This window comes from Chamaea fasciata, unplaced genomic scaffold (assembly GCF_029207755.1).
Source record: "Chamaea fasciata isolate MVZ Bird 193981 ecotype frontalis unplaced genomic scaffold, bChaFas1.0.hap1 SCAF_19, whole genome shotgun sequence".
Lineage (NCBI taxonomy): Eukaryota > Metazoa > Chordata > Aves > Passeriformes > Sylviidae > Chamaea > Chamaea fasciata.
Genome location: NW_027094104.1, coordinates 8357149 through 8383978, shown reverse-complemented (window position 1 = coordinate 8383978; position 26830 = coordinate 8357149). Strand labels below are relative to the sequence as shown.

The 26830-nt window shown below is 43.3% G+C and overlaps 1 protein-coding gene across 10 annotated transcripts in view; it reads left to right on the top strand.

Moving 5' to 3' along the window:
- TNRC6C (trinucleotide repeat containing adaptor 6C) overlaps positions 1–26830 on the top strand; it is a 98950-nt gene that overhangs the window by 11406 nt on the left and 60714 nt on the right. For 9 of the 10 annotated variants that reach the window (XM_066200209.1, XM_066200210.1, XM_066200213.1 and 6 more), the window contains exons 2-3: positions 9037–9136; positions 9641–9662. In XM_066200209.1, coding sequence (XP_066056306.1) covers positions 9074–9136; positions 9641–9662 — 85 coding nt within the window. In that variant the 5' untranslated portion in view covers positions 9037–9073. Of the gene's footprint in view, positions 1–51; positions 283–9036; positions 9137–9640; positions 9663–26830 lie in introns of those variants that run through there. The other variant, XM_066200208.1, reaches the window with a different exon arrangement.

The following is a 26830-nucleotide window of genomic DNA, read 5'->3' as shown; positions in this document are numbered from 1 at the left end:
TCTAAAGTGTGCTTGGAGTTCAGCTAAACAGAGCCAGCAGCTTGACTGTGGGTTCCTTCTGCTCCTGGGTCAGCTGAAGCGACACTTGGTCAGTGAGGGGGACTGGCACAGGGCTCTCATCCTCTGAAGTATTTACAGAAACCAAAATAGCCAGCAGTATCTGGAGAGACAAACACGCCGTGCCCTTGCTGAGCTGCTGGATTCCAAAGCTGTTTTCCTTTGTGCATTATGTCCCAGGAAGACTGGGGCCGAGCTGTGGAGCGGATGCCAGATCAACTGCTGGTAACTATCATCAGGCCTGGGAGGGAGGCAGTGCTGGGAAAGTAAATCTGGTTATCTGCACTCTTCACAGTGTGTAGCTTAATTTTTCCATCAGTCCGTGTTTGCTGGGGGGGGAGAGTTGTTTTTCATAGTGTGTTTCTTGCTGGTTTTAGCCTGCTTTGAGTGATGAATTTAATGCAGGTTTTTTTGTGTGTGGGGCTTTTTTTCTCTTGGTCCTTGCATAGCCTGGCAGGTGCCCATGGTGGAGTGCTTAAGGTCTGCTGGGGTGTTGTCAGCAGATTGAGGGAGCAAATTCTGGGATGGTTCATGCCTGAAATGCATGAATGAGTGAGGTTGGGTGTACAGCATTTTAGTCCCTGCCCAGATTTACCTGCTGACTCCTTGAGCTGCCCTACACCGGAGCTTGTATGCTCACTAATAGGCCTGCACTGTGGAGAGCAACACCTTCACAGGAGAGGGGATGTAACTGTGTGGTGGCATCCCTGTGGGATTATCTACGTGAACCTTTTCATGTGGATTGGAGCTTCCATGATTGATCAAGTGATTGTCCTCCCTTGCTGTGCTTTGATTGGCGTCCTGTGTCTTGGAGTGCAGTTATCAGATTCCTCTTAAATAAAACGTGGCTGGATGATGAGTTCCAAGGGTGCAGTTAATGCTTTCCTGCTGCATGGGAGCAGACTGGAGCCAGGCTCCACCTGAGGCAGGGGATGGTGTGAGTAGGAAATCCTCTGCAGTGACAGTTCAGCTCTGCAGATCCTCTCTGGTGTGCACTGCTTAGAAATGAAGGGGAAACACAGATCTGAAACATTCCTGCTTGTACTCCAGTGCTCTCGTCAGTGCCCATCCCTCTCAGCTAACACACCAGGGGAAACTGGAGTGTTAAACAAAACCAAAAGGAAGTCTCTAGATGAAAAATAAAAACTGCAAGCCCTGCAAACATTTCCTAGGGCTTGGCAGTGCTCAAATAAGGGCTCTTCAAACTGCTGGCTTACCAGTCATAATTCATCTGCATCCTTAGTTTATAAAACTTCTTCTTCTCTGGAATTTCCTCCCTCTTCTAGTCATTGGTAATAACCAGTAGAAGCTGAAACAAGGTCAAGTCAGTGTGCTTTTGAAAAATATCTTGAATTGAATGATAGTAACTGCCTGTTCTGCTTTATTTTTGTTCTAATCTAATCTGCTCGAGTGGTTATTTACCTTACCTGTACAGAAAGGAGGGTCACAGTAAGTTAGTACTGGGTGAACTGGAAACTTCCAGTGGGAGCCCAGGTCCTGCAGCACACACCAGCTGGAATTCTCCTTTTCTCTCCGTGGGATCCTGCCAGGATTTTATTGCTCTTCAACCAATATTCCAGAGTGGCATCTTAGAAACGGCCTGTGCTACTGCTGGAAACGCAGCCTTGAGACAGAGCGTGGAACACAGAAGCCCTTTCTGATCCTGGAATTTCTGTTTCACACGTTGTAGGAGCAGGATTTTTAATTTAATCTCTTGGACAACCTAAAATCTGCCTCTGCTTTGACCAATTTTAATTGAATGTGTTGCTTTTCACACCACGTTCTCAGCCAGTGCTGTAATGTTCCTGGTTGGTTTTGAACGGCAGCTACGCTCTGCTCCTGCAGAGTCTCCAAATTTGGTGGAATTTCTAAGTGACTGCAGGAATCCCGCTGCTGCCCCTGTTCAGGGGATCAGTTTTCTGCTACACACTTCAAGACAAGTTCACCAGCAACTGGAGGTATCAAAGTCCCAGCCCACATCTCTTAGCAATGGATGATATCTTGATGTTTCAGAGGAAGGAATCCCTTGTCAAGGCAAATGATCTTTTAAGGAGGGTTAATTGCAGGACAGGGACATAACTGGACAGTGAGAAGCCCCAAAACATGGGACCAGGAAATCATAAATGGAGGTCAAACGAAAACTCTCACTGAATTTCATCTATGACTCCCCACAGGAGCAAATTTTGCATCCAGACTTTTAAATCACAGGGTGTAGTTTCAAGCTGTGTGCTCACAGCTGTATGTGGAACTGTCCCATGGACTTATCTTGTCCCTAGTGGTGTGGCTGGAGGCTTTTCCCCCACTAATTCCCTGGAAAGGAGATTGTAGGATTTCACTTCGTAGAAGCCTCCAGTTCCCTGTCTAATTGTTTTTGTGTCTAGGAGTCGCTGTGGCCTTGTAGCAGTGTTGCTTGATAAAAAAGAAATCTTCTTTTCTTTTTGTTTTTTTTCCTCTTGTCTTCTCCAAATGTCTATTTATGAAGACTTGGTATGCATGTTAATGTTGGGGTTTTTTTAAAATGCTTCGGTGTGGAGGATTTTTCTTTACGCCTAATCCAAATCTTCTTTGTTGCAGTTTAAATTCAGTGCAACTTCCCACAGCTCAAGGAGGAAGATTTTACTCCGTGCTTCTCTACCTCTGTCTTTAACACCTTTTTGAATAACAGGGTTGCCATCTCTTTAAATTAAGTGAATCCAAGTCTGAGGATTTTTCCAAGGGCCTGTGGTTTTTTTTTATTTCCTTGGTGCTGTTTTCTGGGTTCTCTCCAGCTAACCTGTGTCTCTCTTGCTGTAGATAGTCCCAAACTGGACACAGGGCAGCAGCTGATGAATTTCTGACCATCTGTGACATTGTTGCTTTGCTTTTGGAGTGAAATCTGCTGGAGCACCTGCTTTTTTTCCTCCCTAAAACTGGTGTTCTGCCACTTGTTCCCCGTGCTGTATTGATGTAGGATTTTTCCTGCCAAACGTGGTACCCTGCACTTTTTCTCACTGATCCTCTACCTTTTTTTTTTTCCTGCATTTTGAGTTCATCAGGGTGTTCTGAATATTGTCCCTCCTTAATCATTTTGTGGCTGTATGACTTGATATATTCTGGAAACTAAGTAAGTGGACACATTTTTCCAGCAGCAAAGTGGTTAATAAAAATTTTACTGCCGAACATGTGGCACACTGCAGTGAAAATTCCTGGTCAGGTCCCTGCCTTGTGGGAGGGGTTTTGTGGGATTTTATTGTAATTTTGTTATGTACCTTAAAACTATTAAATAATAGTTCTTAAAACTATTAAATAGTAAAGCAATCATATTCTTATTAACAAAAATCTCCATGTGGATTGAAAAGTCAGTTATGTGGTTTGCTTGCATCTCTTTCATATTTTTCAAAAATACCTGGGACTGTGCTGTAGGAAAAAAAAGCAGGCTTCTTTTCTCCTCCACAAATCCTTGTTAGCTCTTGCTGATGTTTTTCTCTCTTCCCTTTTAAGTTATATGCCCAGTCTTTGCCCTCTGCTGCTCTTCCAGAGTGCCATCCATCCACCTGCTCGTGCTTTAAGGTAACCCGCAGTGACTGAGACACGGTTGTTCCTGTGGTCAGGCCCAGCCAGTGGGGAAACATCCCATTTCTCTCAGGAGTTTTTAAGCTGTTCTTGCCTTTGCTGGCCTGATTTCCTCTTTGGAGCGGTAGCAAGATGTTGAGCTCCATCTCATTTTTTTTTCCCCTGCCATTTCATGTGAGTTTTCATCTCAAATTTTGGGAAAAGGGACTTTTAAACACATTTCGGGTGTCTTGCCTGGAGCTACGTTCAGCAGCCCTTTGGGAAGGAAGCCAGAACGGACCATTGCAGTGCTGGAGGTGGAGATCCTGGGGCAGGAGCAGCCTGGCTCTGGGTGCTTTGCTGCCCCAGCTTGGCCAGAGCCCCCTGAAATCCCTGGGAGAGAGAAATCCCTGGGAGAAAGAAATCCCTGGGAGCAGTGTTGTCATCCGCGGGCTCCGCACCAGTGCCGGCGGTTGTTGGCCATCTGTTCCCCGCTGACCTCTTTAGGGAGGGCTGGAGCAGAAAGAAAAGTCCTGTCACTTCAGCCCTCACAGGGTCATCTGTCACTGCTCCCCCTCTTCCCACCCACAATCAAAAACTAATATTTCCTCTTGCATATTAATGAGGCACTTGAAGGTTGGTTTGTTGTTTGCTTTTTACACGCATGGTGCTCATATTTTTCTGGCCTTTCTCAATTTGTCCCCTTGTGTTTGTGCTGCTTTGTTTTGTTGGTTTTTTTTTTTCATATTTCCTTCTTATTTATTTGACCTAGTTTTGCATGCTGCTTTCTTTTTTGAGGTGATTGGAGAGCTTGTAATTAGGGACCAGCTTGACTCTTCTTGATTAATGACTGAGCCTGGATATCAAGGGAACAAAGCTGGCACTTTAACAGTCACACCAGCTCCTTCCCTTCACCCATATTTACTCTGGAAAGGTCACAGGGCCGGGCCCCGTAAAGATGAAGCAGGAAACAAAATTAGCAATAGGCAAATAGAGAGTTTTAGTTTCTCTGTTCCATCTCTTGTGAAAACAGGGATTGCTGATGCTCTGTGAGCTCTTGCCTTGTGCAGGATTTCTGCCATGCATGTGGGTATCTGCATTGTTGTTTAGATTCCTGGTGATTTCCAGGAAACAGCAGCTGCCTCTTCGTACGGGACAGTGTTGCAGGTGTCCTTGAAGGAATCAAAGCCTGCCTTTCCAGAGTCTGATGCTCTTTTTTTGATGTTAATTTTTGATCCCATTTCATCACCACCCTCCAAACTGTTTTCTGCCTTCAAGATTTCAGAAATTTCTTTCTTACAAACAGATCTTGAAGAATGTCCTAAGTAGTAATTTTCTTTCTTTCTGTTTGAAACTGTCTGATACCAGATTTGGAGAACTTGTCTTTGAGAGCTCATGTCTGTGCTGTCCAAACCCTCTGTTACCACCTGGAACAATGCATGGATCTGTTAATTCCTTCCCCAAAGCCTCCACAGCCTGCATTTGGATGATTATTTGCCAGTCCCAATTTTAATTTAAAGATTTTCTTTTTGTCCCTTTTTTTTTTTTTCTCCCCTCCCATCATCACTGTTAGGAAAAATGCCTGTGCAGGGATGCACAATGGCCTCTTCTATGGTGAGGGAAGACAAAACCAGAGCAGTGCTTGAGCAGTTGTGTGTAAGTTGTAGGATTCTTCTGTCAGTAAGAGCAACTTCCACAAGTGTCAAGGGAGTTTGTTCCAGCATAAAGTAGGATTTAAGGTACAAGAGGTATCTTGGAATTAAAGTGTGGTGGCTAAACCTGACAAAGGCATCTGTAGTCAAAGATCAGGAATGCTGTGCTGAAAAGGCAGTTTTCCTGTGTTATTAAATAAACCTTTAGGATATTGCATATACAACAGAATTAATGAGGTTGTTGAGGTTTGGAGCAGGGTGACATAGAATGATGGCAGAGACAGGTCTCTGTTCAGCCCTCAATTACTCTAAAACACTGTGTGGGCAATAATACAAATAGACTCTACCTGCAGGTTGCTGAAGACTGTTCCCAAAAGGAATATTGCAAAATGCTGTCAGAATGTCCCCTCAGTGCTGACCCACAATACCAGCTGTGCCTTAAGCTGTGGAAGCAGTCCAGCTAGAAAACTCAAGTTCTAACTTAGCTTAAAAAATAAATCAGCCTAGATGTGTTAATTTTTGAAAGGGATTAATAAACCTTTCAGCAGCAGCAGCAGTGACAGGCCAGAGGCACAGCGCTGGAGTTGTTGTGCCTGTGACCTGCGGCTCCTCTTGCTTTCCTGTTCAGAGCGAGCTCTTTAAAGATAACCTTGGGTTAGGCTTGGATTTCATAAGCGATTTGCAATCTGTGAAAACGCCGCTTCGTGCTGTAGTAAAACTCCTCGCTCATAAAAATCCCTCCCGACTCAGATCCATATGTAAGAACAAGGCAAACTCCTACAGGGATATTCTGAGCCACTCCTGCTTTAGAACATGAGCTTTGTATTCAGAAATGTTTTAGCGTGTTTCCTGCAATAAAGATTAAATTGTCGCTCAGGAAGTAAAGCTGCAGCATGTGCCTTTGACAACGTAATCAAACTTTATATAGCCATGTTTTTATTGTTTTCCTTTTGTTTTGCTCTTAGATGACTAATTCGTGCCTAAAAGTGACAGCGAGAGTTACCATCTGAGAGGCCGCTTGGAGCTTTATTTCTATTTTAAGCATATTTAAGGCACATGTATTCAGAAAGTGTCATTATGTAAATCAGTTTGGAAAATTGAGCTCCATTAAAAATTACAAGGATCATTTTCTGAGCTAATCCGAGGCTATTTTAATCTCAGAAATGAAAAAAAAATAACCCCACAACCGAACCTCAGGTTTTTTGTGAGGAGTGGTGCTTCTACCTCTGACGTTGCAATTGCTGTGCTAGTACGGTAAGAAAATCCTTCGTGTTCTTAGCGGAGCAAAATGTTTGCTCTTCTTGGATTTGGAAAATCCACTGACGTGATGCATTGCCTGGAAACAAAAATTGATAGTGGAGTCCAGTGTAAGGAATGATTTTGGCAGTGGTGAAAGTTGACCCCCAGGGTTGGACACTTGAAAGGTTTGGTTGGACCAGATGATCCTTAAAATCCCTTTCAACCTGGTATTTTAGGAAAAGAACTTGATATTAAAAAGAGATGAGGCCTGACAAGGAAGATGGGTAGTTTGTGCTTTTATAGCTGAAAGAAAACTCTGCATGTTAAGCAAAGTGGTGGTGGTGGTTTGTTTCTGTGTGTGGTTGATTTTTATTTCTGTTTTTAAATACTGCCCTGAGTATTGAGGGGGATTTAAATATAACTGTGGTGTTGTGGAATTGCCGTAATGGTGTGGGGTTTCTTAAGTACTAGCGAGAGGAAACCAAAAAAGTTTCTCATTTTACATGGACTTGTTTCATTCACCTGCTTTCAAAAACGAAAAAAGGCTGAACTTCCTCTGGCAATAGCGTGGCAGCTTGGGGGAGTTCACTGGAACAGGCCCTTTGTAGAGTCTGCTGTGACTTGGGTAGGGAGCGCTGCAAATGAAGGGACTGGATGTTGTTTCTTTGTAGTTACTGAGGTCCTGGGGACTTCTGTTCTCCTCCGAGCTAACGGGAATAAAGGCAAACCTATTACAGTTTCGACTCCGTTTCTTTTGGCAGCCTAAGTCGTCACTTTTCGCAAAGTCCTAGAAGAGGCCGTTTAAAAGTAGAGTTTTTCAAGCACCTTTGTCTTAGGCGCAGTTTACCCAGAAATGCAAATCCCCAGCTGCAGTTGCAGGGGGCAGATGTTTCCCAAACCTCACCTTACAGTACGGGGTTTACAAGGGTGGCCCTTCGGAACTGGCATTAGCTGAGCAGGTGGTGAATTTTGGGTCGTGACAGAAGGCGGATCAGTATTTAAAAAACAGATCCCCGATGGCATTTCAGCTGGCTGGGCCTCCAGTGGTGCACCCGGAGCTCCCAGATGTGCCCAACCTCTGGCTGCTATTCCAGACCCCGGCTCTTGCCTTATCTCACTCCTGTAAATAATCTGAGCGCTGTAAAGTGGCTAAAAAAAAGGCACTAACACCTAAGTTTAGAGCTGTGAACTGCTTGCTGTGGCGTTTATAGTTTGGGGTGAGACAAGGGAAGGGAATCTGCTTTTAATTTAGCCTGGAGCTCCGTGCAGGATCTGTGTAAGCGTTAAAGCATCTGCAGTGGCCAGGATCAGTCTTTTCAGGCAAGTAAAAAAGCCAAATCCCAGAACGCCCCTCAGCACCGAAATATCAAAAGGCTACAATGTTCCTTTTGTTAGAAGAAAGGGAAACTATGTAGGAAAACGCAAACTTGTTAAGAGGCAAAATGTTTCACGGTGAATGTCTGAAGACACAATGTGCAAAATCTGAAGGGAGCAGTCTAACACATTGTGGCCGAAAGAGAGAGAAAAAAAAGTTTTGTAACTAAAAAACTCTTTTTTTAACAACAAACAAAAAAAAGATCCAAATAAAGAAATGGGAGAGGGGGCTGCAGGCTTTGGGAAGGTAAATGTAAAGCAATAGTAAATTAGGCTAAAAGTGGTCTTGAGGAGTAATAGGACGACTTTGAATCTAATAATAGTGATGGTCATGGCTTCAGCCCATCAGAAACAGCCTTCTCGGAAGATCTGTAAGGCTGATAAATGATCAGGACCTGAAGAGCTGTCAAGGAAGATAAAGTAGTGATAGAGAAGTAAATGAATTATTTGCATTGGTATTTATTGAAAAGGATGTTGGGGAGGGTCATTGCTGTAACCATTTATTTCAGTGATGGACATAGGAAGCGGAGAGAAGAAGGTTTCAAGTAGGTTTTCTTCTCGGTTTGGAATGATTCAGGTTAATTTTTAATCAAGGTGATACTGGAACAATCTTGTTTTGCATTAATGCAAATTCTTCAGCTAGAATTTATAGGATGAACACAAAATATGATTATTGGAATTCATCTGGGCCTTAGTTTACAACTCTAGAGAACAAAATTGACGTGTGTGGAAAATTAATGCAGCATGTGTTTGACCGAGAAGAGAAAAATAGTTGCAAAGTAATGTACTTGCTCATGATATTCAAGGTGTGTTGTGAATCACAGCTGCTGAAAGCCAGCAGAACTTGCATTAATTACTTGGGTTTGTTCCTTTTTTTTTTTTTTTCTAGTTTCAAACTTTCTTTCCCTAAAATATGCTAATGTTGAGCAGTACTTATGAGTGATTGTAGAACGAGGTTCCAAATAAAAATCTATCCTTTCTCTGAATTCTTCCTGCCTGCTATTTTATTTGTTGTGAGTTTCAATTTTGGAACAACTCTTTTTTAGTGCTTTTATTGCAGCATTAGTGGCAGCCTGTTTTAGACACAAGATGGAGAAAGTTAGCAATGCAAATATGGATTATTCACCTTCCTAGAGAACCTTCATCTCACTTAAAAGCTCTTCCTAACCTTTGTTTTTATCAGGGAGAAAGAACAAGAAACACAAGAAGAGGAACATTTGATGGAAGAAAAGAAAAAGAAAAAGCAGGAAGAAAAGAAAAAGAAGGAAGGTGCTCAGAAAAAGGTTTGTTCATGTTCCTGTTGGAATTGATCAGTTTTAAATGTGAGTGTGGGCACTGATGGTGCAGCTTCACTTGTGGGAGTGAGCCTGATAACCAGGTCTGCTGTGAAAGCTGATAGTGTGGGGGGATTCAAAGGGATGCTGGACAAAGTCACAGAAATTAATTCTGCTGGGTGCTCCAGGGTCCACAGGCACAGTGAGGGCCCAGAAAGCCTCTGACCCTCCGGAGAGGGAAGGCTGGGTGGGTGGATGGGGCTGCTGCCCTCTCTTGTCATTCTTTGCACTGCCCCTTTGGCATCTGCTTCTGGCTTCAGTCAGACAGAGGTTTCCATTCCCACATTCCTGTCCCATGGAGTTAAACTGACATTCTCTAGTCCTCAAATGAAATGAATACCTAATTTATGTAAGCAGTTTCTGCAAAAAGTTAGGCCTGCAGCCCTGTAATTATTAGGTATAGTTTGCAGTATTGACAAGTTGTTGATTTGTTTTGTTCTTCTCTTCTTTCAGGCTGCTGAACAAAAAACCAAAGGTAAATCCATGTTTATTCTTTGTGAAATGTTTGATACTTTTATAAGCTTGTTTAAAAAAGCGTGCTTGTACTTTTGATTCATTGTGACTGTTTAATGAAGGGTGTATGTCTTACTAGGATTGTTATGTTCCTAAAGTTTTATTGGGATTCTCAGCATAAGCTTTGGCTTATCTTGCTGGGTATTCTACAGCAGCCTTTTGACAAGAATATATGGATTAATTTTCTGTGAACCATAACACAGCATGTGTCATCTCTTTTGTCAAGACAGATGCAGTTTTCCATTTAGTTGTTAGTAGTTATTTATCTGTTTCAAAGACAAGTAATTGCCCCTTTCCCCTTGCACAATTCCAACTCAATTTAATGTGTAAACTCAATTCATGGAGCTTGGGAGAAATGACTTCCCCCGCTGCCACCACTGCCTGTTTTTCTTTCTGTGTGGGTTTTCTGCCTGGGAAGTGAGTGGAGCTGGTTTGCAGCAGAGGTAAGGGATGCCTTCGCCTTTGGGGGCAGTGGGCTGCCAGGTTCCCTAGGAGAAAACTTAGTGAAGCTGTGGCTTTCAGAAAGGTGAGGAAGAGAGGCAAGGTAATGGCTCTCTTCTGCAGCCGATGGCTTACAGATCTTTTTGTGTCATCTGTCCTTTGATTTGAAGAGTTCTGAACCAGCTCAAGTGCACTGTCATTTATTGGTGGGTAATTGGGTGACAGGCAGGCAAGTGAAGCTTCCCAGAGACCCAAAGACTGAGAGTTAGAGAAGAGCCAAGCTTAACATAAGGGGGGGACTAAACAGCTTACTGTTCAAACACTTCTTGTGATTTATACAGCAGAAATTAAATATTACTTCAGTGATATGAATTCAGAAAAAGAAGTAATAACTGCACGATGAAGGTACTGTAATGGTAATTTATTGAAACTCTGTTATTTTCTTTCTAAGTTTTTCCTGTGTAGAAAGTGAGAGGTCAGAAGGTTTTAATTTGGATTCTATAGCATCTGCACTGTGTGATGTCATGTAGTTTATAATACTGGATTTTACTTTCAGGAGAAGGGAGCAGAGGTATGTGTGTCCCACCAAAACTTAGGTACATACAAGACTTTTGGAATTAAGATGCATGAGAGCAATTTCTATCTAAATGGAATATTTCTGTTTTCACAGGATTGCTTGTTTTGTTCTCTGTATCAGCTCGCTTCTGTGTGAAAAGGTTTCACTGTTCTATAATGGATTATAATGACTTTTTAATATCACAATTCAGCAGCAGATGTTTTTGCTGTCAGGGTAACTAAATTCATTTTCACGTGTTAATGCAGTGGCTCTTCATTTCTGTTACTAGTGAGACACGGAGCCTTCTGCTTTCCCTCTGTGGGATGTTACTATTTCTGTCTCTGTTGTGACAGCTTTGCTTTTAATTGCTTGAAACTGCCACGTTTAAGTTTCTAGTTAACAACTTCAGTTTTTCAGGTATGCTTGTGAGTTTGTTCCTTTCAAATTTAGGAACTACATTTCTCCATCTGTTGGATTTTTTTGGTTCGCTATCCATGTATTTAAGCATCTTTTATCGCTATAAAATATGAACCAGGAAGAAGACAGCAGTGAATGAGGATAGTTATGTTAGAGATTGAGCAGCTTTGGCATTTATTGTTTCATCTGCCAGATGCAGCGATGCAGCTTTTTGTTGTTCAGCATCGTTGGAAGGGGGGATCTGTCCTACAGAGATCCCAAACCTCCTGTTCCTGCTCAGGGTTATTTACAGTCCTGTGAGTGACCCTTCTTTGAATTTCCTTTGTCTTTTCAGGCTGCTCTGCGGAAATTATTTATTTCCACTTTATAGTGCAGATCCTTACATTTATCTTCAGAAGGGATGTGCGTGAGCTTATGAGAAGTAGCAGGAAATTTCTTAGAATACAGAAAATATTAATGGGAGGAAAAATCTGACTGAACTGTTTTCCTACAATATTCAGAGTTGACTGTAAATTTTATTGCAGTGCTGCACCGAGTGCTTTATTTGGATACATTTTCAAGGTTGAGTGACACATGCTACTAGAACTGAAAGGTAACACAGGGATTATCGTTGAATTTAGTTAATTTATTTCCTATCTGGGACACAGCAATTGATTTAGTTGTGATGACAGGATGGCACAGTAAAACTGAGTGAATGGACTGTGGGCAGGATGTATTAAATCAGAGATTAATGCTGAACTGGAACTGGATATGTTGTAAAATGTGGATTTTGGTAGGTGAGATCTTGATAAATACGACTTAACAGAGCTGTTTGTGGTAACTTTAAAAAAATTGCTTAATTTTATGTGTGTGTCACTGAGTTCTGCAATTGGGTTGCCATGGCAGTGAGAGGTGCTTGCACCAGTTGGGTCCTAGCGGAGAAAAAGAAATCAGACGAGTGCAGGTGGGATCTGGAAGGGGTTTTCAGTTTGTTTTTCAGCTGCCTGGGGCAGGCTGCTTGTACAACCCCTTGTTTGCTCTCAGCAGCGTTTGTGGAGGAGAAGGCACTTTGCTGAAGTGGGTAGAAAGGGCCAGGTGTGGGGCTTGAGAAGGGAGGGAGGGTTTTTCCTTTCCTCATGTGCTAGAAACCTGCGCTCTCTGTCACAGAGGTGTGGCCTTGCTGTCCTGGCCAGTAATAAACTCGTGTGTTTTGTGCATCAGCTCTGAGCTGCTCTGGGCTGCTGCAGGTTCAGTCACTGGTGAGGCCTCAGGAAAGAGAAGGGAAGCAAGAGGAAGGAGGTTTCCTGTGGGGGTGTGTTTGTGGTGTGCTGTCAGCTCAGTCTTGCTCCGAGGCCTCAGCCCCAGCTGAATGTTTCCATTTGTGATGTGGAGCACAAACCCCTTCCAAAACAAACACACGTTTCCACCCTTAGGGGAAAGGTATGTGGCTGCTGCTGGAGTCCGGGGCTGGGAAGTGCTCCCTCGCACAGCTCTTGCATCCACTGAAATAAACTATTTTTTCTGTTCAAACAACGATTCCAACCCTTTAAGTCTTCTCTACATAACAGCTCCTTCAGTTTCTGGTTTTTTTCTTCCCCTGCAACATTGTTTGCCTGAGTATTTTTGTGTGGCTGAATCTTTTATAAATACCCCGTTGGCAACAATTCTAGGGGATGTGTGAAAGGAAGAAAGATGGGTGAGCTGATAAAGACCTGAAATGTTTCTCAATTACTTGAAAACAAATGAAAGCAGTCTTCCTGTTCAGCCGGAGAGAAGCACTGCAGAATTAGATGAGGTGGGAAACGAGCAGGTTTTTATTGCACATTGAAGTAGTTGTTCTTTTATGGTAATTCTTTTGTGAGCAGAACTGTGGAGCACAGGCTATTAGTGTTTATTTTACATGTGTAAACTCTTGCCAGTTTATGTGCACTTGATCAAGAAACTTTGTGTAGGAAGGCTTTTCTAATGAAAACATTCGGCTGTAATTGTGAGCTCTGTTCTGGATGGTAAAGGGTCACTAGTATGGGAATGGCTGTTATTTAATAACTACAGGGGCTTTAAGGGAGCTGTGCCTGTCATAAATACTACCAGGGTGTGTTTTGCTGCCTGCTTCTCTTCTAGCCAGCCTCCTGCAGGTTTATGATCAGCACAGGTGATCAGTGCCCTGCCACCTCAGCTGAATGCTTTTGTTTAAAGCTGAAATAAAAAGCTCAAGTGGTTTGTTACTCAAACATCTACCCTGGTAATTGAAAGGCAAAGTACCCATCCAACCCTCCAGCACTAGCTGCAATAAAGGTAAGTGCTAAATCTGCAAACAGAGAAGTAAAAGCAGTTAAGTCTATATACCACAGTTAGTCTAACATAGGAAGTATTTTGGTAAATGTTTTGATTAGAATGTTAACTGGAAAATATTTTTATCCCTTTACTGTAAGGCAGAGATGGTCAATCTGTGCCTCTTGGACCTCCATGATCCTTGTAGGTGTGTCTGGCCTGGGCCCAGGAAGGGAGAGATGGGCTTTCCAGGGGGAAAATGGGAATTTCAGCTCACTGCTGGGGGTTGATGAAGCCGGATTGCAGAAGCTGGAGTGGCTGCAGTGATCCTGGATTCAGCAGCCTGTCCAGCAGTGCCCTTCCTCTGTTCCAGTGGTGCAGCGGCTCCTGAGCTGAGCATCATTCCCTTCCATCTGTGGTCTGCTGTGGAGCTGTCCCCTCCCCCGGGCTGTCTGGGCTGTGTGCCTTGGGGCTCCGCGGAGTGTGATGGTTTTAATATGCAGCTCGCAGAGTCACGGAGGTTGTCTGCAGCCTGGGAGAGGATTCTGCCAAGGTTGACGCTTTCACACGTTTTATTTTGGGGGACTGAACAGAAAACATTTCACAGTGTGCTGGGTAAACCATTGTGGTGTCACAAATGTTGGCACACTCCCCTCAGTTTATCTGTTATCCCACAGATGTGGTATCTGTATTTTTTACCTGGAAGAGCATGGTCCACTCTTATTAGAAAGGGGAGTTAAAAGGTAAAAAAGAATGGATGAAAATATCTGAGATCCCATCCCCTGCTCTGGCATTTCTGTTGGGATGACAGGAGTAGCAGCATACCTGTTTCCAAAGTTGAGTTATTTTCATTTCCATATCAGCCACGTAGATTATTGCATATTTTTAAATTGATTCTTCACTTACCCTGCCCAAATGGGCTGTTAGAATGTTCTCTGCCTGTGCTCGTGTGTGCGTGAATCACCTTCCCGTAACCTCCATTCTGCTCATACAGAAATGGAGGTTGTGTATATTGATAATGTGCTCCTTCTGGCTGTGGTAGATGTTACTGATGTTTAGTGGTAGTTCCAGAGGAAAGAAGGGAAAATGAAACTTCTTAGAGAATCTCATCAGGGTTTTAAGTAGAATTACAACAGCGTGTAACACAGTCAGTCTTTTCTAAAAAGGAAAGTCTTGAGTTTTTCTGGTTCGTGTCATATTGTTGTAGGAACCAGCAGAGGCTTTTTCCATAAGATTAGAAAATGTGTTCCAGCCTACAAATCAGGTATGATTTACAACAGATTTACAACCTCTGACTCATTTGAGTATTTATAGCTTGTGCTTGAATATCTGCCTCTGTCATCTTGTTAGTTAAGTGCTGTGTTTGTACTGAACTGCTGCACATTGTAGTGACAAAATGTGCCATAAATCATCATTGCAGAAGGAGGGGGAGCACTGCAATAAGTTCTTCAATTAGATCTTAATATGCAGTCACTTGATAACTTAATGATAACCTGTGGCCATACGTTAAGGCTTTGTAATACAAAAATGTTTTCTTTTTGATAAACGTTATCATGGGGGTGTTTTGCTATTATAAGTATATTTAAACAAACATGAATTTGTTCATAAAACCCACTGAGATATCACTTCTCTGATAGAGGAGTAATTACCACTTTACAGCCTGCACAGAATAGAGGGTGGAGGTAATTTGTGAGTCCAGTACTGGGTGCAGAGGAGTAGGAAATGCAAAAAGATTGGAGCAGACAGGAGGAGCAATTTGCACAGTCAAGGAGACAAAGCAAGAAGGATGAGCTGGGAGAGCTGGAGTTAAATACTAGAGAAAAAAACTTTGATTTCCTACCTGCTTTTCTTTCAAGTGAAGTGACTGTGACAGGCAGCAGTTCAGTGGTATTTAATAGGCTTTTTGCTCTCACAAGTGCAAGGAATATTCTGAGTATCTTCAGCATTACCATTGTGAAGTGAAGGAGGAAAGGTAAACAGTAAATGTATGAATAATCTTAGGTAAACTTTATTTGGGTTTGTAGCTCTTTCTGTGTGTGTCTTGCTGGTTTGCAAGTCAAAGGTGTCCAAGGAGAGATTTGCATTGAGAATTGGTGTCAATTTGCAGGGGAGAGGGTTTGTCAGGGCTGGACACCCTGAGCCCTGCAAGCAAACACTGACAGCTCTGAAGGTTTAAACCTTCTGTAGCTCCTGGGAAGCCAGAGATTCCCCAGATTTCAAAAAAATGGTCTTTTTAGACAACACGCCAAAGCAATTAGTACAGGTTTTTTGGGAAAAAAAAATATCTCTTAAAGAAAAACAAACATATAACACTGGGGTTATTTGGAAATGTAAGAAGTAACCATGAAATATATTCTTCCTAATGTGCTGCAAGCCTGAGCTGGATTTTAAGCTGCCCCCTCTGAGGTGCTTCCATGTCCTTGCCTGGAGCTGCTGCTGTTTTGCTCCAGTAGAGCACCTCCAGTCCTGGTCGGTGCTTGCCTTGTCAGCTTTGCAAATTCCTCACCTGGGAATGGAAAAGTAGGTAAGGGCTCAAGGAGATCCTCCTGGTGCTCCTCAGGTAGTTTTAATTCTCCTTAGAGAAGGTCTGATGTAGTTTGCTGTTAGGCAAATTTTATGTGTTCATAATATAAATATAGGCAGAATATTGCTTTTTCTGTTTCCTCAGGTAGGATTGATATGGGTTTATTAGGTTGAGGATGGCAAAAGCCTGACCTGTAAATATTTAGTTCTAGAATTAGATAAAAATAGGAGCTTTCCAGCACAAGACACAGTTGGTTAAAAGCACTTGTCAGATGCTCTAGGTTATGAGGGTTGATGCTCTGCTTGAAGGCAGCAGGACAACATGTGCATCATCAGATTTCTCTTTACATTGGCCATTGTCAAATGCATTTCTAGCCTAGGACACTATCTCTCCAAGAATACCCTTTGAAGAGACTGGGTAACACCAGCGAGGCTTTTCTGCTCCACACTAATTGTCAGGGTGCCCCTTGGTGGGAAGTGCTCTCAGATAAATCCCAGTTTGCTTTCTCAGCAACTAAACTGCCAATACAGCTGTTGACAACTGGGTATTTTAGAAGATAAATTTTAACCCAGCTGCACAGTGATAATGGTGTTGGTTATGATCAGGCTGCACGCTGGGTTATGGGTATTCATCTGCCCACAGTGGGTTCTTTCCTCCCTGCTGCTGTTCCCCAGTGCAGTGTGTGGAGCACGTGGGCTGTGAAATGGCCAGAGTGCTGCTCTTTTGGCATTGCAGCAGCTCAGGCATTGGCTAACGCTCGATTCTTCTGCCAGCCTGCTTGTAAAACAACCGTTTTCCAATTATCAATAGAGTGTTGTCTGATACTTGCCCTCCATCAGAGCATATATACCCCGGTGTTTCCTTTGTAAGATGCCATTTTTATATCTACTGATAGCAACAAACACTCATCCCGCAGCTCCTCCCCTCCCAGCAGAGTCTGAGATCTGTTTCCTTGGAAGTGACTTTTTAGCACAGCTCACCTGTTCATCAGTGTGCTTCTTTGTCCCTTTACTTTCTGAACTAAAGTCTGTTGTTCGCTTTTATTCTTCTTCTAAAGAAACATGTCCACAAAGGCAGTTTCTTCTCTGTCTTGAGGCCTGGCTCACGCAGGTTTTCATGGAGAAGGCAGCTAACAATTTCCCATGAAAAAAATGACCTATCAGCTTTGATTTATCTGCAGCGTGCTGACCACTTTCCATTATTAGATTATCATCTTGCTACCTGGAGGAGGCTTGTAAGGCATATAAATATAGTGTAGATAAGATCTGCAAACTGTGAGCTGGAGGAGAGGTTCATCAGGAAATGTATTAGCTCACGTTGGTGATGATTGTTTTGAGATACGTGCCGGGTTTCTAAGGTTACCTGATCCCTTCCTTGGGAAGGATGAAATCCACTTTGAACTGTAACGCTAGTTACATGCTCCTGGAATAGTTACTGTACAAATGCTGGAGAGGGTTATCTTGGGAAGAGGAAGGGAATGAAAACGTGTTTTTGATTCCTTTACACTGTGTGTGAAGCGTTTGGCCTGAGGGACCTTGTGTTCTCTTGTTGACTGTCTGGTGTTGACATTCCTCTACCCTGAGAACCCTTGGATTCCCTGTGTTTTGCTAGATTATTTTAATGTTTTTCCTGAGTTGTTAAAGGTGGTAGCCCATACTTTACAAATCCTACAGGACTACTTAAAATGTCTGTTTAACCAGCTCACGCTCTGGTAAACGCTCTGGAGCTTCTGCTCAGGTGTGCATCGTGCACCTGATCCTTCAGGTTATTCCTGAACTGGTTGAGGCAGTGCAGTGTGCATTAGCATCCAGAGAGGAGGTGATTTTCCCTGCGGGCGTCCTGCCCATGCTGAGCTGGCTTGTGGGACCTGTGTTTAGCAGCACCACCAAATGCCTCAGAAGCTCCTCAGCCACCCCAAGCGTGGCACCCACTGTTATTACTGCTTGCCCAATGGGAACGGCTGTACCTGGTGTGACTCAGGCTCCTGGTGGCCTCTTCCCATGCTAATTCCCATGCTAACAGGAGTTGTTCTCTGTTTTATCATAGTCTTCTGAAGACCTGCCCTCCTGTGTCCAGGATGCTATTAACGTTTCAGGCATCATCTCTGATTTGGCTGCTGTTGCTTTTTTTCATCAGTTTTTATGGTGACTTTGCACCTTTAGGAGGCCAGACAGGCTCTCATCAACTTCAGCTTTCAACCACATATTATTAGTTACTAATCTAGAGAACTGATGATTCTTCAACGCTCAAAAATTCAAATGCCACCTTGAGGTCTTACTATCACAGGGCTAGATATATCCCTTTGGATGAGCAAAAAGGGATGGTCTTAACCCTCTCCCCTCTCTCAGACAGGCCCAACACATGTTCTTGCAAGATGCTTTGATTATTGTTGGAAGGGCATCTACATATTCAGCCTGAAATTTTTTTCCTATAACTTCAGCCCCTTCTTTGTTGGCTGCTTGGCCCAGGAGAGCTGATCTTCCCTTCCACTGCAGAGGCCTTTTTGTGTCTCCTGGGTTTTATCTAACAGCCTGTCTGGTTTTCCCCTGTGCTAGTGTTTCCAGGCTGTTTTTCAAACTATGATAAATTATGTTTTTCTTCTTTGGAAGTCCTTCCAGTTAGTGCAGAACTATTTTTTAAACGCAACATCTGTATGTTGTGGTTTAAGCCCAGGCGGGAGCTCAGCCCCTCGTTCGCTCCCCCCGGCAGGATGTGGAGACAACTGGAGCAGTAAAAGTGAGAAAACTCGTGGGTTGAGATAAAAATAGTTTAATAAGTAAAGCAAAAGTCACACACACAGGCAGAGCAAAACAGGGAGTTGATTCCCCACCTCCCATGGCAGGCAGGTGTTCAGCCATCCCTGACAGCAGGGCTCCATCACAGGGAGCAGTGCCTGGGGAGGACAAACACCATCACTCCAAACATCCCCATCTCTCCCCTTCTCCCCCAGCTTTATGTGGTGATCGTGACACCATCTGGTGTGGCATATTCCCTGGGGTCAGCTGTCCTGGCTGTGTCCCCTCCCAGCTCCCTGTGTCCCCCCAGCCTCCTGGCTGGCACTGTGGGGTGAGGGGCACAGACCTTGGCTCTCTGTGAGCGCCCTCAGCAGTGATGAAAACACCCTGGGTTATCAGCACAAATCCAAACCACAGCCGCACTCCAGCTACTGTAAGAAAATTAACTCTGTCCCAGCCAAAACCAGCACACTGTGATTAGAGAATTATTAAGTAGCCTTTGGGTTAATCTGTTAACCTGCTGCTGTGTACAAGTAAAACCTAAGGCTCATTTATTTTCTGTGCCTTTCAGGCTCACCCCATTTCGTAGCTCTGTAATCCAGGCTGTTGAGAGCAGTGCTAATTCTTCTCTTTCACTTTTCTGTCCCTAAACTCAGCTTGCTATGAGAAAATCCCAAATTTCAGATACCTTATTCTGCAAAGACCTCAAATTGATCATGTGCAGTTTCTTCTTCACTCCCCATTTCTCTTGTTTAATCACTAGCCAGTTTCCCCCTGCAGGCAGTCCCCCGAAGAATACATTTAAACCTATTCCTTGCTTTAATTTCCCCCGAGTTTCCACTGCAGTTGTTGAGGCTTGATTGGCAAACCATGAGAGCCCTTCCTGCAGGTGCTGGGGGTGCCAGGCTGTCCTGTCCTGCACTGGCAGTTCTCTCCTGCTGTACATGTGAGCACCCAGCATTTCCTTTCTCTACAGGAGAAAGTCTTCAGTGTGAAACAGGAAGAAAATAATGTGTTCAGTGCCACCTTTCTGACATGGGCTCCATGGTAATTCATATCTTGCTTACAGCTTCCATATCTTGCTGCCAGTTTCCAAAAGTAATAAACTAGTTTTTTTTTTTCTTCATTGTATAGTTCTCTCTAATCTTGTCCGGTGATCACTGTGAGAAATCAAATGAGAGGTCACCTTCAGCCTCCTCAGTCGTTCAGCTCTTCCATTCCAGAAAAGATCTGTGGAAGACTTTGTGATTCGGTGCCTTATTATGGCTGCTAAGACTTGAAAAAAAATTCTAACTTAAAATCTGTGGATAGTGACTTGGATGTGTAGTAACATTGAACACTTAAATCCATAATCCCATTTTACTGCTACCTGGAATGTAGGTGGGATGTTGAAGCTCATCTTGTTCCACCCCACGAAGTTGTCACAGCATTAACTCACATTTGCTGGAGATTCAGGGAATGTTTTAATCCTTATTTATCATATTCTTTTCGTGGCAGTGCTGCCTTTCCCCTGGGTGCTGAGCTGGTGCTGGGGCTGACGTCATTGTCACCCTGTGGCCAGTGGCAGATGTGACAGCTCCGTGTGCTCCCTCTGCTGTCGCCAGCTGCCTTCTGAGCACAACCACTGCTTCTTCCTGGAAACTGGATAATGGATAAAACTGCATAATGGGGTTTGTGAGTCTGGGAAGTGATTTTTGTTAAATAGCCCCCGTTTTTGCCCAAAGTGTCCTGGTGTGTTATGAGTTAAAGTCAGGGTCGTGGGGACAGCACAAACACCATCAGCTGGCAAATTTAACTTTTTATTTACGTGAGCAACTGGGAGCATCTTAAATTTACCTCCGAGCTGTTCTGTCCTCCACAGTGCAAGAATCTACTTTGAAAAACAAACTTAATAATGCATTGTTAGATAGATCTGCAAAGCCATTAGAGGGTTGTTATTTTTGTACCCTGCCTAGGCACACAGGGTGTTTTCCTCTGTTGGCAATTGGCATCACTACAAGATATTTTCATTTTTTTTTTCTGCAAAAAGCAGAAAGGAAGCTCTGTGGAAACTGGACGTACTCACTGAAAGTGTGGAGTTTCCCCATAGTGTGAGGGAAGGAAGGATCTTAGGTTATCACTTATTAAACCAAACTGTATTTCTCCTTAAAATGCTGGTGTTACTTCTTTTAGCTAAGTCTAAGCCCATTTCTATGAAATAACTGTGTGCAATGCATGGGGAGTAATTAGTTATTCCTTCCTAGTGAGGGGAAGACATGTGTCTAAAATAAACTGAGCAGAATTTTTGAATTAAAATGAAGTAATAATATTAAGTTATTATTAGTAATCTTTATTAAAACATCTTTAATTTCTTTTAACATTCATGTAATAGAATCTGATTTACTGGGAGTGGCATTTAATTAATTTAATTCAATTTAGGGAGTTAACTCTATTACATATTAGTACAGAAAATTACCTCTGAACAGTCATTTCTCACTGGTGACATGCAATAAGTTAATTTAGCTCCGAGTTCGTTTGGGTGCATTGTGAGTTCTTGGTGAAAGTTGCTATGGTGACAGCCCCATCACCCAGGGCTGTCACTGGGAGAACAACCCCTCTGGAAATGTGGGATGGATCCTCTGGGCTTGTTCTTCTGCTCAGTGTGGGTGCTGGAATGTTGGGGAGAGCTTCCCTGGGCTTCCCTGGTGTCCTGCACAATGTGCTCAGCAAATGAACTCGCTCTGGGTTTTCTGTGGTTCCACCTTACCTGCAGGGAAATGGTTGCTGAACCCCCATCCAGTTTTACTCTGCTTTTCTTTAAGGAGTTTTCCTGAAGAACCTTAGTAGGAGAAGGTCTGTAAACTGCTGGAACTGCTTTCTTCGCGTTTTTGAATAATTTAAATCGTGTATTTCAAATGTGGCATTAATGCACGGCGGCACTGGAGACATAAAAAATCTGTTCAGCTTAAACTGAATTAATGAAGAGTTTGCTTCAGATTCGGTGTTGAATCAGAAATGAGGAGTTTGCTTCAGACTCTCCAGATTTGACTGTCAGGTGGATGAACTCAAACTTCCAAACAAAAACCTTCCAGGAAAGAGGCCAGCATTGAGAAGCTCATTCAGAAAAACACTATTGCATATGAAATGTCATGTTTAGGTTTAAAAGGACATATTAAAAAACCTGAAATATAATTTTAAAGTTCAGTGTATTTTCTTCCTCCCCTCCCTGCAGATCTGTATGCAGACTTAAACACTGCTTGGTTTGTTTTATCTCTAGAGCATGACTTTAATTTAATTGTGTTTAGCTGAATAAGGGATCACTCTTCACTTTGGGCTTCAAGTTCTTCTCAGCTGCTCCTTTCTGAAGGCAAGAATGACATTTTCATGCCTTTCAAATGCTAGGAACTGCATCCAAAGAAGGATGTAGAACCCCAAACAGGTTTTTATTATAGAAAATCTGTGAAATTTTATTAGTGCAGTCCCCTAAAGTGATAACAATGTCTGTATGTTAAAGACCTACTTGCTCAAAGCAATGATTTTCAAAATAATTTAGTGAAATATAAACGAACACATCTTCAGTTATCCTAACAAGGACACAAGATTTTAACACCTAAGGCCAAAATATTTCTGGATTGCCTTTCATTGAGTTGGCTCCTTGCACAATTTCTCAGAGTGATGCTACCTGAAACTTGGAATAAATCCACACTGCCCAGGAGTGGGGGAGGCTGGTCCATGCTGGACACTCTGTTGGCTCTGCTTCAGTTTTTCCTGCTGACAGATTTAGTGTGATAGCTCAGATAGCTCTACCCTATCTTTAGAGCTGTAGTATAAACATATTAAGTCTTCTTTTGAGCCAGAATGTGAACTGGAAGGGTTCTGCCAAAATTACAGAGGCCTGTTACTGGTTGCTCACAAAATTGTTGCTATTTTAGTGTCGCACATAAAATATTCATTTGGTACCATAAATGTCCATGACAGGAGGGCCGAGGCTTTGTGTTTGCACAGGCCTTTAGTCGGTGTGACATGTGTGCCCAGTCCCATGATCCCAGCAGCACAGGCAGTGTCACGCAGCATTACGCTTCCTCTCTGAGCAGCAGCCCTGTCATCTGCGGGCAGTCACAGCGTGCTTCCATGGATATGTCTGAAAGGAGTTAAACATCACTGCAGCCTGCTCCTCCAAACCAGAAATGGAATACCTGGAGGAGCTGTGTTTCTGGTTTCCAGGAGAAAAATGTGCCTGTGCGTAGTGATGTGATGTGTCTGGGCTGTTTGGCCTAGGGTTTGTCCATACTCTCCGGGCCTGGGGCTCCCTGGGCACTGATTTAGGGCACACAAAATCACACAGGCTGCCTGCACACCTGGCAGCTCAGAGGTGTCCTGCACACACTGATCTCCCTACCCGTGTTAGATAGTGATCTCTAAATACACACTGCCAATTTCCAGGCATTCCAGAAAACAGCCAGAGTGTCAAAGTGGGAAAAAAAGGTTGTACCTGCTGTAGCATGAGTGCTTAGCATTCCCAGTTGTTCTGGGTAGGATGCCAGCACTGACTGTGCCCTGGGACACCCTGAAAACTCCAGGAACATCCACCCTTCATGGACAGACCGCGGGTACAGACATACTCCAGGTGTGATAGAATCTGTGCACTGTGTGCCAGCCCAGAGAGATTTCTGGCAACCCCAGGTAGAAATGCTGGGGATGTGGGGTATCTTTACAGTGCCCAACCACATCTGTATGAAACTGGGAGCATTTATACTGGGATTCACTCTCCAAGCCCCACTGTAGATCCATCACTGTTCAAGGTGAAGGAAATTCCAGGCTCTTGTATCCAGTAAATCAGTGGATACTGAGGCTATCCTCATTTTCAATTTCTCAGCAATGTACTATTTATTGGGGATTTGCATATTTATCTGTTTGTGTGCGTGGTTCAATGATTGAGTTTCTGTTGTTTAGAATATTTTCTCCTCAGTCTGTGCCTGGAAGTGGTCTGTGGAAAAGAGGAAGAACACGTCTGGTGTGATGGCTGTGCCATTTGTAAATTTGTTTTGAAAAAACTCTTTTGCATGTGAAAACTGTGTAAAACATTGTCTAATGAGATTAAATGCACAGAGTCGGTTTAAAATTGAGGGATTTACTTCCTGGCTCTGCCCAGACTTCTTCTGTGGCTCTGTATGAAGTTATTTAATCTGTTATTGTATGCTTGAATTTTCACACTTGTGGTGCTTGTGGTGATGATGGTGTTGGTTTTGTGTAATTTAACTTTAAGCTGTTTCCTGTCTTCTCTTTTATTGTGTAGTTCCTGCTGGGGGTACCTTGCCTGGAGGGTTTGGAGGGTGAGATGGGGGTGAAGGGGGGAGCACATGCCCATGGCTGGCACCTGACATCCTTTGCCGTGTTCCCGAGTTGTTGGGGTCGTGTTTGTGGTGTTCTCTTGTCCTGTTGGCGGGACAGAACTTACTATGTTTCCCTAGTGGGTCTTTATGCAATTAGTTGGTGGAGTTCAGATGTTCCTAAATACTCTGGGAAGGAATACAAGATGTGGTTTCTCTGTGAAGAGTTCTGAACATTCTGTAGGAAAGTCTTACAAAACCTAAAAATATTCTGCCAGGATTTCTAACCTCTCGCTGAGAATCCCTCCCTTAATTCTGAGCTGCCCTCTCACTTAAATTTTACAGTAGTAATTTTCCTGCACCAATTAATTCATCTCAGCAATGACTTTATCTCCCTCCTGTCCTTTTCAGACAGTTGTTAATGCTGTTGTTTCTTAACATTATTAATAGGAATGATTAAAAGCTTCTAATAGTTTCATTATTTTCCTTTAGAATAGCCAAGATCTCTTCCTAAGGCCAGTGTGCTTCCCTGCTCTGGAGGTGGGAATTGGCTTTGCAGGAATCTGAGTTCCAAGTTAAATATGTGAGGATGTGTTAAAGGAAATACGCCTGTGCTGAGATGTCAGAGGCTTCAGGAGTGAGAGCAGCTTCTAGTTAGGTGAATTCCTTTATTTATTTATCTGTTGCTGTACAAGGGGCAGCACTTGGGCAGGTGTGTGTGCAGGGGGATGCACAGGATGAATCCCGGTCCTGGCGTTCCCAGTGTCGGAGAGCCCTCGCTTGAGAGGAACCAGATGAATTGTTAAGTCTTGAAAGTTACCATCTGTCATCAGTTCACGTCCTGCAGGAATGCCGCTCTGTGAATTTATAACTGTTCCGTTGCCCACAGACCTGGTCCCTAGCTTGGGCTGCTGAGTTTGAGGCCTGATGTGTGCAGTCCAAGTTCTGCTCATCAATTAGCTGATGGCAAACCCCATGTGTGTGCACTCAGAGCTTTCAATAAACATGAGAGAGTTTGGCTTGCAGTGGGAGAGCGTCGTATTTGCTTTGGATTATCAATCTATTGTTGATGACAACCTATCAACCTAATTAGCTGTACCATTTTTAATGGCACAGCTAATTAATTGTGAATTTAAAATTAAAATTATAATCAGTGCTAACATGGAGGAAAGCAGTGAGGAAAATATTAGAACTGTTAAAAAGTGTAAGTATTCTTCACAAGGTTGCTGCGTGTGAAACCAACCTGAATAGTGTAGAATAGGACTGAAAAAAACCATAAAAATATATGTTGAGTCACCCAAAACAGGTTTTGTTTCTTTCTGTCAAAAGAAGTATTTGTCACCCTCTCTGCTGACAGATCTGAAAGAACAAAATGTAGATGCTGTTCCAGAAAGGGAAACAAAATCTTGTGTCAGAGCTCTGAAGCCCTCAAGAATCTGTGTTTTTTGTTAGGAACTTCTCCAGCTCTTAAGAGAAAAGTTCAGTTTGTGAGTAGAGCTGGGCTCTGACCCTGCACAGAAGTTCTGCCTCGGGGTGGGCTGTGCTGGGCTTACACTGAGGATTCGCCGTAGTGGTGAAGGGATAAAACGTCACTCAGGATCGATACCGTTTCAAATTTACATTAATCAAGGACAAAATGAAGAGGATCTGCAAGTTGGGCTGGTGAAGAGAGGCCACATCTGAAACTTACTTAAAAACCAGCAGAAGCTGGGGGATGTGCTGTGACTATCAACCTGAGGGAAAAAGGATTTCTTTGTCATGGCTGAGGGAAGTGGGAGAACTGAGTAAGATGGATTTGGAGCTCTGCTTTACATGTAGAGTGGTAGAAAATGTGCTCTAAAGGTTCTTGAAAGGTCATTTATTCCATCCTCTTGCCCTGAGACAAGATCACCAAACCTGTATCATGTCTGCAGATAATCCTTAATCATCCTTATTGTTGGAAATGTAAGTCTAAATCTCCCTGACTGCCATTTAAACCCAGCAAGTCTTGTCTTATTCACTGTGGGGTGGAGCAAATTATTTCATCCTCTTTCTTTGTATTTTTTTTAAATTTGTGTACCCAGTGTCTTGTAGACAGACTATTCCCTTATCTCTGACTGCTGTGGTAGTTCCCATTTCCAGATTCTCCTTTCCTTTGTGCCCTTTTCAGGTGCTCCAGCTCCATCTGGAAGGGAGATGCTCAGCTGTACAGACAGGGAAGGCTTTGTGATGCCAGGCTCGACTAGATGGCTTGCTGGGTGTTTATCCCATTCCACTGCTTGGCTCTTTACAATCTTCTTGATTATCTTTTCCTCCTCTTTGGTTTGTGATCTGCTAAAACATTGCTTCTTTTTCTGCAGAACTGCTGTGAGGCGAGTTGTTTGCTCTTCTGCATTTAATTCCTCCTGCCTAACGCCGTGACTTTCCTTATTGAATTGTAGTAGTTTTGTCACATCTCTCCTCCAGTTCCTCACTGCTGAGCTCTGATCCTGTCACACAGCGATCTGACCACCCCCATCTTCCTTCTCCCATCTTGGTGTCATTTGCAGATTTAATAAGGATATTCTCTAGTCCATCATCCAGCTGTTAACGAAATATTGAACAGCGTAGGCTCGGATCAAGTCCCCGTGGAATCTCTTCTGAAACATATTCTGTTTTGACAGCAAGCCATTGATTCTCCCAGAGAACATTTCAACCAATTTTACATTTTGCTCACATTTCCCCACTTTGCTTATGACAATATCAAGTAAGAATGTCATTTCAGCAGCCATTACATAGTTAGGATACATCGAGTGAGCTTTGGCTGGTGGGACATGGGTGGGAAATGTGAGCGAACAGACAGAACCTGTTTGAACTGAGGTGAATGACTGGGTCTGAGGGGAGGGAGGAACAAAGGAGTGTCTGGGTAGGAGCCAGGGG